At 39.0% G+C, this 20,195-nt stretch overlaps 1 protein-coding gene across 2 annotated transcripts in view; it reads left to right on the plus strand.

Annotated features, from left to right (window-relative positions):
* Positions 1-17,079: 17,079 nt before the first annotated feature.
* The window catches only part of LOC113047095 (uncharacterized), a 43,218-nt gene continuing 40,102 nt past the window's right edge, over positions 17,080-20,195 (plus strand). Inside the window, exons 1-2 of one of the 2 annotated variants that reach the window (XM_026208351.1) lie at positions 17,080-17,530; positions 19,046-19,109. In XM_026208351.1, the coding sequence (XP_026064136.1) occupies positions 19,087-19,109 (23 nt within the window). In that variant the 5' untranslated portion in view covers positions 17,080-17,530; positions 19,046-19,086. The remainder of the gene's footprint in view (positions 17,531-19,045; positions 19,110-20,195) is intronic. The other variant, XM_026208352.1, reaches the window with a different exon arrangement.

Consider the following 20,195-nt stretch of genomic DNA (forward strand, 5'->3'; position numbering starts at 1 on the left):
GTTCTGGTGGGAGGAAGTGCAGAACTCTCCATTGCCACAGAGAAGACCTCAAAGGTAAGAACAATGGTTTAAATTACCTTTGCTGGTTGGAAACAAAGATGTACTGAGTGAGTATCTGTATATTTCCTTAGTCAGATAAAATTTACACAACAGATCTCAAAGAAATAAATATAACAAAACTTATCTTCTCACCCATCAATAAACCTACTTTCCTTCCTTTCACCACTTTGGTTCAAGAACTGGAAAGCTCTTTAAGAATTACTACATAACCACACATGATCTGTCTTATCAGTCTGTTGTTTTTTTACTTTCCTTTTAATGTTTGATATCATTTTAATCACCTTAGTGTGATCAGTAAAATGTCTCAATTTCACAGCAGTCATTTATATTGTGTGAAAGACTGAAAACAGGATAATTGTGTTCTCCTTTTCGGGTGGTGGATGGATCTAATCAAATTCCACAAATGTCTGGACAGTAAATGTTTACAGTTCTTTTGTTCTGATCTGGTGTATATTTCTAGTGTAAATAGAAAAGCCCAACACAGAGCTGTGTCAGTGTCTTGAATCCTGCACTCAGAACACTCACAACTTCCGTGTATCTTTATGGTCAGATATGCAACTAGATTCATCTTTGAGTAACTGATGTTATTTGTGTAATTGGCAAGATATATTTTACCTGAAAAATAAAATAATCTACTTATTTTTATGTCATTTATTTCTGGTAGATAAACCCCCAGTACTCATTGCATGCCCTTGCAAAAAAAATAAAAAAAATAAAAATACATAATTAAATAAAAATTACATGAATGAACAATATATTAAATTAATGTTATATTATAAAATGTACAGAATAATATTTTACAATATATATCGAATAATACATAAGGAATTTCTGTTTTCATATATTGAAAAAATGTGACAACATTGAATTCTGTCAGGACCACTCATCAAAGTTAACTTACAATTAGCATACATTTTAGGTTGGGGGTATGGTTCTGTTTTGGGCAAACGCTCCCTGCCCATTCCTGCAGCCGAGCATACATAGGAGCAGGGAGAGCATGAATAACCCCCTAGGGTAAACTGAACAGAACCAACATTATTGATTAATATAGTGGATATCATCGATGTCATAAGTGACTATTTTATGTAACAACATAATTTAGTGGTCTGACTCAATGATGATATCCGATGAGAAGTCCTGACTGAAGGAAAGGATGAGTTGGGGATGGAGGTAGGTGATTAGCTTCTGAGCAAGTGATAGCTTCTGTATAATAGGTATGTTTGACTTTGTGCAGCACTGCGCAGACCGATCGGCGGCTGACTTATTTTTTAGCTGGGAGAGAGCAGTTTGTAGGGTTAAAGTAATAGCTTCATTTGTGGAACGGCTGCTATGATATGCAAATTGTAGTGGATCCAGTGAGGCAGGCAGCACAAAGCAAATAGAGTAAAGAGTAGTCCCTTATGAGTCTCTTGCTGAACACTTGCTGAAGATGGGCTTCAGAGCAATGGGCCACCAGTCAGTGTAGCATGTGATTAAATTTTTCTTTGGTATGGTCACAACCGTGGATTTTTTGAAGCATGAGGGAACCACTGACAGAGAGGGAGAGGTTGAAATTACCTGTAAAAACCCTGGCTAGTTGTCCTGCACATGCTGGAGGAGAGGGAGAGTACACTCACCTTTTCTGCAACAGCCGTGGGAGCTCTCTCTCTCTCTGTGTCTGGTGTTGTGAGCTTCGAAACAAGAGAACCCATTGAGCTTAATGACTGAGTCTGGAACCTCTGAGGACATCCAGGTTTTTGTGAGGCAAATAATGCAGCAGTCTCTAATTTTCTGCTGATATGAGATGCATGCCCGCAGTTGCATTGAAAAATGTGATCCTGAGCAGCTAGCTAGCCAATTCTGCATTTTTGATCAGAGAAACGACAAACAACAAGCTCTACTCTACTGCTAAAAACTCATGTTTGAATCATCAAGAGGCAAATCCTTTAGATATATGTAAATGTACTTAACAGCTGTGAGTCTGTGCCAGACTGACCTTGCAAAGTTGGATTTGCCCCACTTTATAGAAACAGACACCAGCATTGTAGGTTACTCCGACAGGAAACAGTCCTTTGTCTGAATATTCACATCTGAATATTTGGGTTTAATTGTTCTTGAACAGTGTTGTTAATACTACTAAAGCACTGATTTCTAGATGTGTCCTCTTTTGGAAGACCAAATAAAGTTGCTTCGCTTTCAAAAGGAAACACAGCTTCTCCACAGCATGATGCCAGCGGCAGCTATGAAAATTAAAGTTACGCCGGCTTTCTTTGCATAAACATCTGGGTGGCGTTATGCAAATCTTACCACATAGTGACATAGAGATGTGGGGGCATCTTAGAATAAGCAATTTTTGGAGGGTGTGGTTTGAGACTTTAGTCTTTGCAACTTTACAGATCTTCTTTATGCACCAGGAGGCTGTAACACTCCAAAGAGAAAAATTAAAATCGCATCACATGTCCACTTTAAAGGCCCTGAATAGTTCAGTCTAGGAGATATAGGATCTTGGTGTGGCTCCAAGTTCAAAGTTTTGTATAAGGTTCTTGCATTGCTGAGAATGAAACACACGAGTCCCATTAATAAACCACTTATTATTATTATACTATGTTCAGAAATAATGTGAAATACATGTGAATAAAGTTCACATAAACATTATCAAACAGTAAAAAAAAAAGTGTTTATCTTAGTACTGTTGACTGACTGGCACAGCCTTTATATTGTGCAACTGACAAATTAGATATTTTGCCAAAACAAACAGAAAACTAAAATACAATTTAAATTCAACTGAAATAAATAACATAATAATAATAATAATAATAATAATAATAATAATAAAAAAAAGAAAAGAAATTCAGGTGTACAGACATATTCCCCATTACATAATGAAGACATCACTTACACTTACATATTTACTAATTAATATGTACAGAGCAAATATTTATCAAAATGCTCTTCTCTAGAAAAAGCTGGGGTGCGCACTACGATGCCGCGTTTCCTCCGAAATTACCCGGAACATTTGTACCAGGAACTTTTCCCCCCCCAGACCTGTTGTTTTCTGCTGTCTTTATAAATAAACCAGATTCGAGTTTTAAACAACTACATTCTCGCCTGAAATACTTTTAAAATTACATTTCATGAAAACAATAACAGTCATATTTTGAAAATGTTGATCCGAATAAATGGTGTTTGAACTCAACCAATGCTGCGTGAACTCAACCAATCAGCATGTTTAGTGCCCAAGTCCCGCCCCCGAAAGTTCCGGAATTTTGAAAAAGTACCACCTCGCCAGCAGGGACTTTCTGAGGGGCATTTTTTTACCCAGAACTTTATTTAGTTCCTGGTTCCTGCGGTGGAAACACACAGAGTACCAGGCCGAAGTCCCTAGTTCCTGGGTAAAGTTCCTGCGGTGGAAAAACGGCACTAGTAATGCCTTCCTTGCCTTTGTGTTCCCATATCTCTACCTTAGCACCTTCTTGCATGCAACAATGTGCTATCCATGGCGGTGGTGCTGAATTGATTGTCAGCAAAATAATTAGCTGTAACCTACAATATTTCTGGCCTTTACATCACGTTTTATTTATTCATTCATTTATTTATTTACCATGAAACATGCTGTGATTTATTCCAAAGTGACTTTTTACATTAAATAACATTTTACATTACATTTACATTAAATAATCTAAATATGTAACATCGTAATGTCTAAACAATTCAATTTTTTCTTAAAAACTCTTAAAACTGCTCCATGACAGAAAAACAGTAATATTTATAAAAAACATGACCAAACAGCTGTAGCGTTTGGACCAATCAGACACACCATATTAAATTTGATTCAACAAATCATGCTATTTCCATTAGATCAACAAATGATCACAGACCCCTCAGCCAATAAACATACTAAGTGCCAGGATGTCTGCGAATGACTTCAGACCCCCGGTTGCCATGGCAACTGTGACGCCTCAGCAAGACCAGATAACTTTTACAACCTAAGAGTATAGCCCCTTTCAAATTGCGATTCCGGCAAATACACGGGCAAAGTGTTCCGGCAATTGTTCCCGGGTCATTAGATTTTGCACTGTCACCCAGTGATTACCCGGGATATGTGCGTGCTTTCACACACAACCCGTAAAGGTCCCGTAATGACACGTGACATCAGGGCGTGATGTGTAATGTACGAGTCGAAAACGCTAGGCACGTTAATCTTTCACTGAAGCAAGCAAACGATTTTGGCGTCAGCGCGGAAAGTGAGGAACTAACTGATCTTTGCTTCATTACAGTTTGCACATATATTTCAACGTCGCGAATGTTGATCTTCCTTTAAAATAGCTGGAAAAAGAGTCACTAAGACACTGTATTAGATCTGGCTTTTGTTCACACAGTGCTCGTCCCGGGATTGAACCCGGCAATGTTACTAGGTCCCCAACACGGGTTCAATGCCGGAATCAATCCCAGGACGTGGTTGCTTTCACACAGAAGGTGACCCGGCAATGTTCCAGCAATTTGCCGGGTCCAACGTGCAGTGTGAAAGGGGCTTATGTGGAGTGGATCTTCCTCCTGCTGAGTTCTCTCTGAAACATGCTGCCATAAAAATGGACTCTTCTCTAATGAAATCATAGAAAAAACGTTCTTTGAATGAACACACGTATACTTCAGGTCATTGTGTATGTTGTTACTGTTCTTGTATATTGTTTTTTTGTCTAGTATACTGTTTTATGCATGCTTATGATATGAACCACTCAATCATGTAATTTTACCATGTTTAGTATCCATGAATTCATCTTCTGATGATCTAAATGAGAGTGTACATCAGGGATGGAAATTATCACCCGCCACCAGCCAAATCGTCATGATATACAAGATCGCGTGAAGAGTTGAATTTGTTATCGCGTACAAATTTCTGCATACTGTCACCTCTCTGTTAGACCCCGGTAAGTTCATTCTCATCCAGCATTCTGCAACATTTTAGATTATATGGACAGTTTATGTTTATCTTGCTGTTTTTAATGGCATAATAAGCAAACTAGCAAACAGTATCAGTCTTGTGTCTAACAATTGCTGTCCGGGGGATGCATTTTATTTCCAGTCTTCAAGTACTTTTTCAGAAGTTAGCTCTGTTGCTAGTAAGTTGTTACGCTGTTAATTTTTTGTAGAAACAACATCGTATTGCTACACGTGTTTGACAGTTCTGGCGTGACGAGATGCGTAAAAACTATGTATTAAAAACGCAGTGCGTTCGTTTGTCGGCGGCGTAAAAGTTTGCAAACCGAAAATTCTTTCAGTGATACAGTGTTGAACAGGGGACTTTTCCCCACGTGTTCCCTAAACCACAAAAAAAAATAAAAAATACACTTCTACTGGTGAATCCTTTCCTTTGGAATTAAATACAACATTATTAATGCATATGAAAACTGTTTAGAATATTGCAAAAATGTTTCTGTGCATTAAAAAGTTTAGTGCAGTGTATCATCCGGTTGGGCTATGGAGTTGAGAGAATGAGTTAACGTTACTTCAGCAAGAGTCGGCTGTTTCAAAACCTATTAGGCTGCATAGATAGGCAGCATTTTTGAGCATCACTGAAAGAGAAAATGTCAGTATTTCATTGAGACTTGAGATAAATAAACTGCTTAAATATTGTAGATCTTGTAGTATTAATTTTCACATGCAGTTACACATTGTTGGTTAAAAACAAGAAAGTGGCTGGTAAAAAAATTGAGTAGCTGGTAGATTTTGAAATCAACCAGCCACAGTGGCAGGTGGACAAAAAAGTTAATTTTCATCCCTTGTGTATATGTTGATACCTATTGTTAATGGAGATGATGATTTTGCAATTGTACTGTCTTGATTAATGCTTAATTTGCTATAAACAGATGTACTGTAACCTAAGTAGTAATAATGCTTTTGCTTAAGTACAAAGATTTTGTACTTAAGTTAGTACTCGATCGAGTTAGTACTCGATGGTGCCGCAGATGGCTGCTTCAGTGCTTGGCTCTCCAGTGTTTGTGCTGTTTTTGTTCGTTTTTCCTGTTTTTTGTTTAACAAACACGATCAGTTTCACCAGGGATGAACTGCTGAACATTCGGCAGAACACACCACAAGATCTTTTACCGGATTTAAATTATTCAGACGTTTTACTGAACGTTGTTATCGGAGGAGCGGCGGCGCTGATCAAGCGCTTCAGGACGCGCAGACGGGGGAAGCGAGCGGGAGCGCTCGTCAGACTCAGGAAGCGCGGATTTCGAACGCCGTTGCCTAGCATCAATCTCGCAAATCTCCGCTCTCTACCCAACAAAACAGACGAACTGCTTCTGCTCTCTCTGACAAATAAGGATTTCTCTCACTCTGCTGCTCTGTGTTTCACGGAAACCTGGCTGAATGACGCCATACCGGACAGCGCGCTCCATCTGCCGGGCTTTCAGCTGTTCAGAGCGGATCGCGAATCAGAATCAACTGGGAAATCGCGCGGCAGCGGGACATGCTTTTACATCAATGAACGGTGGTGTACAGATGTAACTGTGTTAAAGAAGATGTGCTGTCCTGATTAAGAAATGCAGTTTGTCAACTGCAAGCCGTTCTATTCGCCGTGGGAGTTTCACTCGTTCACTCTGGTCAGTGTTTACATCCCTCCGCAAGCGCATGTGAGCTCAGCTTTACAGAAACTTGCTGATCAGATCACAGACACAGAACAACAACACCCGGACTCTGTTTTAATCATTCTTGGGGACTTTAACAAAGCCAATCTCTCCTGTGAACTGCCAAAATACAGACAGCATGTTACATGTCCCACCAGAGACAGTAATATATTGGATCACTGTTACACCACAATAAAGGATGCATTTCACTCTGTTCCACGAGCAGCTGTGAGACGTTCTGATCACTGTCTGGTTCATCTTATACCGTCCTACAAGCAAAAATTTAAATCTGCTAAACCTGTAGTAAGGACTGTGAAGAGATGGACCAGCGAAACAGAGCAGGATTTACAATCTTGTTTTGACCTCACTGATTGGAGTGTTTTTGAAGCTGCTACCACCGATCTGGACGAACTCACAGAGACCGTAACATCCTATATTAGTTTCTGTGAGGATATATGCATTCCTACCAGGACTTATTTAACATTCAACAATGATAAGCCATGGTTTACAGTAAAACTCAGACATCTTCGTCAGGCCAAAGAGGATGCCTACAGAAATGGGGACAGGGTCTTGTACAATCAGGCCAGGAACACACTGAACAAAGAGATCAGAGCGGCTAAAAAGACCTACGCTAAAAAGTTGGAAGACCAGTTTTCTTCCAACGACTCAACTTCAGTGTGGAGAGGTCTAAGAGCCATCACGAACTACAAGACACCATCCCCTTGCACTGAGGCTAATCAACGACTTGCTAACGATCTGAATGAGTTTTATTGCAGATTTGAAACCCCCATCACCCATTCTGACCATCTCCCTACACAACCATTAACACATCCTGCAATCCCACCCTCCACACCTCCTGCTCTTCAAATCTATGAAGATGATGTGCGCCAGGTCTTCAAGAAGAACAAAAGAAGAAAAGCACCAGGCCCAGATGGTGTTATACCAGCCTGTCTGAAAATCTGTGCTGACCAGCTGGCCCCCATCTTTTCACAGATCTTCAACAGATCCCTGGAGTTGTGTGAAGTACCTTCCTGCTTCAAACGCTCCACCATCATCCCCATCCCAAAGAAACCCAAGATAGCAGAACTTAACGACTACAGACCTGTGGTTTTAACGTCTGTCGTCATGATGTCGTTTGAAAAACTGGTTCTGGCTTATCTGAAGGACATCACTGGACCCTTACTGGACCCCCTCCAGTTTGCTTACCGAGCAAACAGGTCCGTGGATGATGCAATCAACATGGGATTGCACTTCATCCTGCAACATCTGGACAAAACAGGGACTTATGTGAGGATCCTATTTGTGGACTTTAGTTCGGCATTCAACACCATCATCCCAACAGCCCTTCAGACCAAACTGACCCAGCTCTCTGTTCCTAGCTCTATCTGTCAGTGGATCACCAGCTTTCTGACAGATAGGCAACAGTTAGTGAGACTGGGGAAATTCACATCAAACAGCTGCTCCACCAACACTGGTGCCCCTCAGGGATGTGTTCTCTCCCCTCTCCTCTTCTCCCTGTACACCAACGACCGCACCTCTAAAGACCCCTCTGTCAAGCTCCTAAAGTTTGCAGACGACACTACAGTCATTGGCCTCATCCAGGACGGTGATGAGTCTGTTTACAGAAAAGAGGTTGAGCAGCTGGCTGTCTGGTGCAGTCTTAACAACCTGGAGCTGAACACGCTCAAAACAGTGGAGATGATCGTGGACTTTAGGAGAAACCCACCTGCACTTTCCCCACTCACCATCATGAACAGCACTGTGACTGCAGTGGAGTCATTCAGATTCCTGGAAAACCACCATCTCTCAGGACCTGAAGTGGGACAATCACATTGACTCCATTGTTAAAAAGGCCGAGCAAAGGTTGTATTTCCTTCGCCAGCTGAGGAAGTTTAACCTGCCATAGGAGCTGCTAAAACAGTTCTACTCGGCCGTCATTGAGTCTGTCCTCTGTACTTCAATAACTGTCTGGTTTGGTTCAGCAACAAAATCAGACATCAGAAGACTACAGAGAACTGTTCGGACTGCTGAAAGGTTTATTGGTGCTCCCCTGCCCACCCTTCAAGAACTGTATACATCCAGAGTGAGGAAAAGGGCTCAGAAAATCACTCTGGATCCCTCACATCCAAGTGACCCCATCTTTGAACTTTTGCCATCTGGCCGGCGCCTCAGAGCCGCAAACACCAGAACAGTCAGGCACAAGAACAGTTTCTTCCCCCAGGCAATCTACCTCATGAACAGTTAAATGTTCCCTACTTATGCTTATAAACGTGCAATATGTTGTTGTCTCGGTGTACTGGAAGCTTATGTCACTAAAACAAATTCCTTGTATGCGTAAGCATACTTGGCAATAAAGCTCTTTCTGATTCTGATTCTGATGTAACCCTGTGATTAATGCTATATAGAAAATGTATTGTGTAACTTCACTAACATTAAGAAAACTGCTTACTTGCATGAAATGTATGTAGTGACTGATTGGTTGCACTTTATTTTACAGTATGTGTACTAACATGTACTTATAGTGTACTTACAGTGTATTTATCTAAGAAAGTTCTGGTAATACAAGGTAACTACATGGGGTAGGGTTAGGTTTAGGGGTAGGTTCAGGGTTAGTACCTAGTTATTACATAGTTATTGTAATTACTATAATAAGTACATAGTATGTACATGGGGAACAGGACTGTAAAATAAAGTGCTACCGACTGATTTAGAGTAGACACACTTACGTATTTGAAATAGTTCTTATGATAAATGGACAATATAGTAGGTGTATTTCACAGATGCTTAAGAGGAAAAAGAAGAGGAAAAGGGCTAAAGCAATGCGAAGTAAACAACTGAAAGCCTCTCCAGAGGAGTTGGCAGCACTCCAGGTGATGACATCAGAAGAACCAGCTTTCGACGTCTGTGTATAAAAGACTGAGAGAGAGACTCTACGGACGGATACTGAACAAGCACAGTATCCTTCGACGCCTGATACCAGCTGATTATACCTTGATTTTGTAACTTTACTATTGTACTTTGATATAACTCTTGTTAACTTTAATAAAACTTGTATTTTATTATTGACAAGTTATTGTCTACAAGAGTAGTAATTTAAGAGCCGTAAGCAAGAACTGACCACTTTTGGAATGCTTATAGTTTTGTCCAGGATGAACTTTCCTTACCTACCTGAGAATAATAAATATATAGGTAAAAGGTGTATAGATAAAGGAGACACCATAAAACACTATGCAACATATTAGTGTTCTAAGAATCCTTACTAGTTTGTATATCAATTTCTGATCCAGTTACATAAATTACATAAATTGCAAATTAACAGGTTTTCAAACAAAGGGGTTGTAAAACTCACCAGTATTTCCAAATTCCTGCTTGGAATTTCTGATTTTCTCATTGGAGAAGCACTTCCTAAGAGGCTTGAACGGTCTCAGACTTTAAAAAAGGCCCACAAACAGTTCTGCCCTCTCTCTCTTGATCTGCTTTCTTCTGCTAAGAGTATGTGAGCGCCAGGCCTCGTGCCATTATATTTTCCATTCACCAAAGATGTGTGTGTCACTTTCAAAGGCGTACTACTTACAGAAAATAGTGCTGTTATGGTAGGAAAATGGCATATTTGGAGCAGTGTCTCTCTTGCCCTCACTCAATTTAAAGTGCTCCCAAATAGCTGAGGTCTTCGGCAAGTTTGTCTTTTCTTCCAGATGATATGAATGATGTTCACTCATGGGCGAGTAACACAGATGCATAATGTTCACCCACATTTTAGGTGTAAAACACAGTAAAATTTCTATGTGGTTAACATCATTTTGAGAAGACGCTTTATCCTACACTGGGACAGTAAATTTGTTTGATCACATCCCATAATTACCACTTGGCAACACTTGACACTTACCACTGAGAAATGTATTACTCCAGTCGTGCTTGTGAATCAGTCTCTTTTCAATCAACCACTTTAACCGTTTCATCATCAGAATCTGGCTGGAGTTGGTATGCTACAATCCATATAATCTTTTCTATTGTTGCACTCACCCCCATCATTGCCAAGTGATTTTAGAAACTATTTGCATCCCACTTAAAATCCTGTCTCCCTGCTACACTAGAACCATTCCAATTTCCCTATCGCCGCTATAGGTCAACAGAAGACACCATCTCAATGCCAACGGCACTTCACTCTGCCCTCACCCACCTGGACTGTCAAAATAATATGAGAATGCTGTTCGTTGATTTCAGATCTGCATTTAATACTGTAATCCCCTCCAAGATGATCTCCAAACTAAGTCAGCTTGGAATCAGCACATCCATCTGCAAACTGGATTCTAGATTTTCTGACTAACAGACCTCAGTCTCCGTTATATAATTTCCCATCATCCATCATCACCCTGAACACTGGTGTGCCACAGGGCTGCGTACTGAGCCCTCTCCTGTACTCCCTCTTCACCCATGACTGCTTTCCTGTTTATGGCTCCAACACCATAATCAAATTTGCAGAGGACACCATGGTGGTAGGTCTGATCAAAGATGATGATGAGTCACCTACAGAGATGAGGTGCAGCACCTGGCTGTGTGGTGTGCCACCAACAACCTGGAAACTAAACACCCAGAAGACAAAAGAGATCATTGTGGACTTCAGGCGGACTAGAAGCAGGGCCGGCACGTGCCTATAGGTGAACTAGGCAGCCGTCTAGGGTATCAAGGGAGAGAGAAAGAGAGAGAGAGAATTTTTAATTTATTTGTTTTACATTAGGTTACAATTATTGCACTAATATCAACAGCGTTTTTTTTCACTCGTATAAATTTAAATTAAACTTTAAATTTAGTATAAAAATTCCTGCCGCGCCCTACCCCCACCCCACTTAGAGCAGCATCAGTTAGTATATGTGTGCAAAACACTTTCATGTATATTCAAAAATGAACATTGACATTCCACATGCAACATTCCTTGTGGAATACCGCACAGACAGTAATTTTGACAGAGTGTTGTCCAGCGCAAGAAAATTTTGCTGATGAGTTTGAAACAGAGGCCCTCTTCCCTCCACAAAGTGCAGCACGACAACGAAAAAGAAAGAAAACGTTTCCTTATGAAGGAGAGGATACACCTGTCATGGACACAAAAAAACAACAACACTTGGTTTCTTTAACCAAGTGCTCGACTGTACCATCCGTTCCGTGGAAGAGCAATTTTCGCTGCTTCGAGACCATGGGCGCATATTTGGATTTCTATATGACATCGCATCTCTCAAAGAAAAGGAGAATACAATAGTTCTTCAGGATTGCTTAAGACCGGAAAAGGCCCTGACTCATGGAGACTCACGGGATGTTGATGGGCATGAATTGTTTGAAGAGCTGACTGCTTTGGGTAGACGCCTGGTTGCTGGATCTAAACCACTGCATGCGCTTAAATTCATCTGTGAAAAAGGGATGGAATCAATTTTTCCAAATGTTTTTGTAGCATTGAGAGTGCTTCTCACTCTCCCTGTCACTGTGAGCTCTGGAGAACGCAGTTTATCAAAGCTTAAACTGATTAAAAATTATCTCTGAAGTACAATGACACAAGACAGACTTAATAGAATAGCAACAATTGAGCACGAACTTGCTGAAAAAGTCGAACTCGAGGATGCTATCAAACCATTTGCCGCTGCGAAAGCCCGACGCACACACTTCTGAAATGTAGGCTATTGTGTGAATGTGTGTTTGTGTGTATCAGTCAAGAAAAAATTTAAACCTCCAGTACTTATGAGCTAAAAAGTTGTGTGCATATGTTTAGTTTTATTCAGTACACTGTCTATTATAAAACAGAAATTATATGCAGCTGTAGCATTGTGTACATTTTTCACGTTGCAGATTGAAAAAAAATCTCAAAACATCCTTGCACGTTTTTATTTTATAGTTAAAGATAAGGATACCTAATTGTGAGTGTGAGGTAGGGGTGTCCCCAACTAAGGATTTTCATAGTCGAATCGGAATTTTTGAATCATGAACAAGAGTCAAGTCAAACAGTCAACTAACATAATTACTCAATCAAAAGGATAAAAAAAAAAAACGTTTTATCTTTTGATTAACAGATAGCTAACACTTAACATCGGTGAAACCATAACAATTAACAATTTTATTTTATTTTTATTTTTTTACAATAGTGCTCTCATTATAACGTTAGCCTAAAGCGTTAACAGTTAATGTTCTGCATTTCTGTTTTGAGCTGCACGCACTGAAGATGACCAGTAGAGTGACGCATTTGATAGCAAGTTTTTAATCAATGGGATTCAACTCATAATTTCATATAGAATACGCTTCACTATTTATACAACATAACGTTAATATTGGTCAAAAAGGCACAGCAGCACCTTAACTTCTTAAGGAGGCTTAAGAAAGTTCACCTGAGTCCCAGGATCCTTGCTGAATTCTACCGCTGGGCCATTGAGAGCATATCCACATCTGACGCAAAACACTCCAAAGGGTGGTGAAAACTGTTCAACGGATCACCGGCACCCAGTTAACTTCCATTGAGAACATTTATCAGAAGCGCTGTCTGGGCAGGGCAAGAAACATCATCAAGGACGCCTTTCATACTCACCATGGACTTTTTTACCATCCTTTCATCCAGTAGGCGTTACAGGAGCCTACGCTCTCACACTAGTAGGCTCAGGAAGAGCTTCTTTCCTGAGGCTGTGACACTTCTGAACACCACACCACCAATCTAACCTGCACCTGCTCTTTTACTGCACTGGTCACAGTACTTTACATACATTATTTGCACTATTCATATTTTGCATGGACTACACAATGTTTAAGCTATCACACTGTAAACTATCTAACGTTGTTACTGTACATAGCACAGTAAACTATTTCTATAAAATATTATTGCAATACCGATTACTTTGCATAGAATACATTGTTTAACAATACTATTGCAAACTCATTACACACACATCCAACTGTATTTATTACCATTGTTCTTATGTTGCTGACATTGCTGATGTTCATAATGTACATATAATCCCTACATTGCATTCTTATTTATATTTTGTATATACTGTGGCAGGAGGAGCAAACGACAGACATAAGGGGGCGTGGCATCAGCCCTCAAAGAAGCTTTTATTATCAGAAAATAAAACAAGAGGCAATAAAAGTGGCCAAAGGGGAAAAGTGTCCAAAATAAACAGGGGATCTGGTGTCCTCATTGTGATGCTGGGTTCGTGTGGGTCGTGCAGTGTAAATGGAGGAAGGGTCCAGGTAAGGGGCATCCTTCTCGTGGCGCTTGCAATGGGCGTGTAAACGGGTGCGGTTCTTGTCCAGATCACGGGTCCGGCAGCTCATGTCTCTTGCGGCATGGGAGTCCCTCATCGCACCCTTCCTGGACCCACAAGGACACCAGTGTGTGCACGGGGAAGAGACCGGTCTCCCAAGGAAAGGCGCGTTGGGCTTTTATACAGCGGCAGTGATAAGGCTCCATTTACATCAGGTGTGCCCCATCACATGCCGCCAGCCCTGACTCGTCCAGCGCCCCTCCTCTCACACACTCACTCCTGTCGGGAGCCTGGTGTAGTGCAGCGATTTAGGACGGGGTACAATCAGGGAGGAGGCAGCTATCTGACTCGTCACAATACTCTGCTCAATACTGTATATAGCAACTCCACTGTACATTCTGTAAATCATAGCTTCACTTACTCTGCACTTATATGTATATAAACACTATATTCTTGCACTTCTTGTTAGATGCTAACTGCTTTTCATTAGCTCTGTACTTGTAATCTGCATAATGACAATAAAGTTGAATCTAATCTAATCTAAAAAAAAAAGTGTCCAGGGCTGTTAACGTTTTAATGTTTGTATTGTTTAATAATAATAATAATATTAATAATAAAAACACTGTATATTTTTTTTTTTACCTATTCTTTCTTTTGTCACGTGACGTGACAGCATTGGATAGAGAAATTAATTTACAAGCTTCCTTGCGAATGGGTGCATAGTCATAATTATCTGCGTTTCTGGTCTCAAATTGTTGAGCTGAGCTAATCATTGAATAGCGAGGTAAACTATGAATTCATCTTTTCTGTTTATTATAGCATTATAGTTTTGTATTGTTTGTAGTGTGATCAACATTTGAATAAGTACTAGTAGACATTAGGGAAGTAACACATAAAATTTTAATTATATTTGATAAAAATGAACGAAATTTTTCGAAAAAAGATTTGTTCATTTTGCTGAACGAGACTCAAAGGTCAGAGTCGGTAAAAAGATCAGAACTTCTTATAACTACTGTCAAGGCAACTGGCTTTTTGTTTCCGACATGCACTGTACATGGTGGACCAATCACAAAGGACTGCTCCATCTGACCAATCACAGCAGAGAGGGCTGAGTGACATTTTCTTGCCAATTGTTTGTGTGTCCTCAGAGTGTGACCATACTTATGTGTGTCAAATTTTGTGAAAATATCTCATTTTGTTTGGGATTTATATCTGAGAACAGAAAAAAATGATGAATAGGTGACTTTTTTTATTTATTTTTCGAACATTTACGTGTGACATACACTGAAAAAGAGTCTGGTTGACTTTCACTGGTGCTACGATAATTTATTTGAAATTCTGAGATGAAACACAATAAAGTTGATTTAATGCTTTTGAAACACTAAGACATGGTTTTCAGGCAGTGAAATTGCATCTTGAATTGCAATTGAATTTGTGTCACTCACAGAGCTCCTACACAAACACACACACACACACACACACACACACACACACGCACACACACACACATACATACATAAACATTTTAAAATGGTCTTTTGTTCACTTGCACAAGACTTGTGATTCACTGTAACTTCTGTTTATTTGAAAAACTTGTGATCTTTTAAAGCAGAAGCGCATTCTATGGAGAACTCAAAACATTTGCGAGAGAAAGCAAGAATATGGTTTTCCTCCCATCTCATACTTAATCTATCACCATGTCACCTTTATGGACTCTGTTACCTTTAAATATTTCTGCTGATGTCAGCAGTAACATTACAGTTAAACATTATCCAAGCGGTTTCATACTTCTCACCCTGGATTTTGTTTTGTTTCTTTTTGTAATCATTTTATAAAGTTCATTTTTATAGATACATTCTAAATTTGCTTCTTTAAGTTCATTTTTAACGAGATTTAGGTCCCTGCAGAGCAAAAGTGGGCATTTATGACTTTGTGGGTGTTTTAAAACTGCTGAGTGTTTCTAAATCATACAATCAAAATGATCCCCCTTACCTAACCCCACCCCTAAACTACGTCACTATGACGTCAGCCAATCAGGTATCATGGTCTAAAAACACCCTAATCTGGTAAATCCCATTACATTCCTGCAGAGACCTAAGGCTTGTTCGACTTCATGCAGTTTTGCGCAAACCGATCGTCGGCTGACTTGAAGCAGTGCATGCCGGTTAGAAATTTTGTCCGACTTGATACAGCGCTGATGCCACGTGACTGTGACGTGTGCCGTCAAAGTACCACGAGAGCGATTCGAGAGTAGCCGGAGAACTCAGCCAGCGCAGCTTCTGAAGAGCGGCTGCACAGGTTCTGATGACGACACAACTGATCCACGATTGGCTGGATTCACTGATGACACAGATGACGTGCGTTTCAAGTTTATTGCGAGTCCGCTTCAGTTTCAGAAATTCTCATATGGACTTTTAAAACAGTTCAATGCGTTTTTAAGTCGTCTTCATCTTATAAATCATATTTATTAAATATTGTTTTACTGTATTTACTTTATTGTTAATATAAAGTTTGTGTATGTTTATTTTGCATGACTTTCTTTTTTATACAGACCTTTTACAGTATTCAGCAGCATAACCTATTCAAATGAGCATTTTTAAGAACTAAAATGTTAATCTAAAAAGCATACAATCTAATGTGGTCATAAATGCTCCTATACAAATGATACATAATACATTATGTTCCTCCATTTGTTTGGTTTCTTCATATTCTCTAGTTTATTTAGCTGTGTTTATACTTCACCTGCATGTGGTTAGCAAACTGCTAACAACTTGCTGTAACTTCAACTTAACAACTTGACAACATTCTGTTCACTTTCAAATAGTTGGTCTAAATCACAATATAAATCCAACAGAATTGTGCTTTTCTGTATATGAAAATCAGAGGTGTTATGTTTAAAATGTTAAAAAGAGCTCAGCTGGAGTGTACTGTAAATCTTGTTGCTGAAACCTTCTTAAAACACATACCCACCAGGGAATTTTTTTATAGGTTACTTTTATCATTTTGTATGAGCAGAAACACCCATGTCATACTGATAAAGTATATATCCAATATGGTATCTTGTTTCGGAAGGCACCCATCCTAAAACACCAGTTTTTTTTTCTTTTTCTTTTTCCAAAACACCATTTATACACACATTTAAACGCGATTAAGTAAGCAATCGCCACGTGATCTGCCATGACTGACGTAATTGCAGCAAACTACGGGAGCCACAACGTGTCCGGCTTCATATCTCCGCTTGCAGCTCCTCCCCACCTGCACGCGGCTACTCTCGCCGATCGGTTGCATCCAGCCGCAGTCGATGTCGAACACACCTCTATACTTGTTTTTAACTGTTCAGCCTGTTTTGGGCGGGACCGACAGAGAGTGAAAGAGGAAGAGAAGAGGACAATGTGCTGTTGTTTTTCAGACGCCGCCATTTTAGCTCACTTTAAAGTTTAAACAATACACAACTTGTTTGGATCGATGGTTCTGTGCATGTTAAATGTAGTTAAATCTTTTAATGTTACTGTGAAGCACAGTTTCTCTGTTCAAGCAGGACCTGTGGAGGTTGAACTTCTCAAGTTTTGTTGGAGTACTTTATTACGACACAGAGCACTCAAGAGCTCAGACAAAGACTGCAAGGTATGTCTTTGGCTTGATTGTGAGAATGTGTATGCTTGTTTGTGTGCTCTATAATGAAATGTACAGTTTTTAAGCTGTAACTGGAGTTGTGAGTGTAGTGACACACAGTCAGAGGGCGTGATCAACATTACAGAAAATGGAGGGTACAGAATATGTAATAATACCTGCCTTTTCTTGCAGTTATCCACTTTATTATTATTTTTAGCTCTTATAACTTTACCTCACTTCACCTGTGAAGTGCCCCTGTCAACATAAAAGCTGCCTTTTTCTTATTCAGTCTATTGACATTACAGTAAAAAGTTGCATTAGAACTTTGATGAATTAAGACCCTACAAATTAAGACATCAGAATGTGAACCCATACTCCTTAATGAAAATCAGTTTAAATGATTGATATGCATGATACTACGGACAATGATGCGTCAGTTCTGCCTTTCTGTGGACTTATATATATAATGTTAATATGGGAGGGTCAAATGTTTTCCTCACCAGATACTAGCAGTACTATCCTTAACTGCCACATAACGTTTGAAGAAATTATAGCAGACTGCTGTGAATCAGTCGTTTTATTTTATACAGAAATGTTCATAACTTCGGCTAGTATAGTGTCAATATTGTAAAAGCAAACCATTTTTATAACATGTAAGTCACACAACACTGAGTGATCCAGACAAATGTAATGGCTGTAAATTAATGATCTAACATGAACAAATTTTATTAGAATTAAATAAACAGCATTACAAATATACACTAAAAATAAGTACACATTTGTGCAGGTAGTTAATATCAAAGTATGCTAATTCTTCATCAAAAAGTATAATATATGTTTGGTAAAAAAAAAAAGTTAGCCTGAATGCACTGTAAGTTGCTTTGGATAAAAGTGTCTGCTAAATGCATAAATTTAATTTATATTTAATTAATCTAAAGTTAATTTAATTCAAATTTAATTTAAGTATAAACCATTATGAGCAGGTAGATATAATGAATGAGGACTAATCAAACTAAAATGTTTTGTGAATAGCTTCAGTCACTATTAAGTGAATATTTAAAGAGTAATAGCTCTTAAAACATTACTGTTACTCCCAACAGAGTTTCACCCCTTTATTGAATTTCGAAATAAGTAGATAATCGTGCCACCAGCCAAACCTGAACCAAGAAAAAAAAAAAAACACTTTTCTTCACTCTCTGAAGGGTTAACATGAACATTTGCAACTTCATCATACATTTCTTGCTTACTTTCGTGTCACACCCTTAAACCTGGTTCATTCAAAAACTTGAACACTTGTAATCCGAAATTAATTATGTTTTAATTGTTTATTGTTTTATCACCAAGTGGAAGCACTTTTATCAACAAACTTTCCTTATCTTCGCTTAATTTCATTATTCAAAATAAATGGAGGCATGTTAGATGTGGTTGCCCTGATGGTCGGTACAGTAATTAGTGAATTATTATGTGATAAATGACTATATTAAATACAAACAGAAAATGTACTCACTTTTGATTTCTTAATCACAGCAGCAGTGTCATAATTTATTCACCCCCACTGGCAAACCAGCATGGATGAACCTCTCACTATGGCGTAAGAGATTTTTCTTATTCATTACACACTTAAATAAAAATGTGATTTTTCTGCTTTATTGCTGTTAACTTATCACTCATCAATGACAAGAAACAACGACAAGAGAAAGGCAGTGGTTCCCAAACTGGGGTGCGTGCACCCCTAGTGGTGCGCAGACTGACCACCAGGGGTGCGCAAGAGAATGTTTGTAATGGCGGGGAAAAAGATCGCTCTTTATTTTTTTTATGTATTTAACTGAGGTAAACTTTACATGCAAAGGTTTTATTAAGAAATAAAATTTCACATTTCACATTACACACTACATTACTGTATAAATTACAATTGATATAATTTCATTTTACAAGCACGTTTGTGTCACAATAGCCCCGCCCTGTTCTTTTAGTTCATATTAGGTGCTAACTGATAATTCGTTCATTTTTTCACTTACTACTATCAACAGAATGGACACCTGGGGCCGGATTCACAAAAATCTTCTTAAGAAATAAATTAAAATATTAAAACGTTCTCAAATATATTCCTAAGAACATCTTAATTTTTTTTCTTAAGAAGAAATTAACACCCGTTATCTGAATAAATACATGTTGCTGCTAAACTCACTCCTGTAGATTACCCTAATAATCATGATCATAAGCACGCCCCAGACTGTATATTTTTGTTGCGACTTTGAATGGCGCTCAGCTTCATGTTTTTAATGCGGCCTGTTTTTGAACAGTTACTTTTAAAATAGCCTATCTTAAGGTGCAGCAATATGTCGTGTTTTTGCACTTTCATCTGAGAGAACGCTTCCGGTATTTTAGTCCGCGCTTCTACAGCAAATGCATCCTGCGCACTCATATGCACCGAATATTGCCAAAGATGATGTATTAATAAGCTAAAATTAACCCTGACTCGTTTCAGGGTTGCTAATGAGTTTTGAAGTCAGCAAAAAGCAGCGTCACACACGGGCTAATCATGAGCGATCATGTTTACATTAACAGTCATCGCTGTCCCTTCAGAAAACTTGTGCACATCTCTAGTCCTCCTATGTATTATATGTAGCTGTTGCTGTAATGTTCAAATATAACAATTAATTTCAAATAACCCAAT

Source organism: Carassius auratus, chromosome 28, assembly GCF_003368295.1.
Source record: "Carassius auratus strain Wakin chromosome 28, ASM336829v1, whole genome shotgun sequence".
Classification (NCBI taxonomy): Eukaryota; Metazoa; Chordata; class Actinopteri; order Cypriniformes; family Cyprinidae; genus Carassius; species Carassius auratus.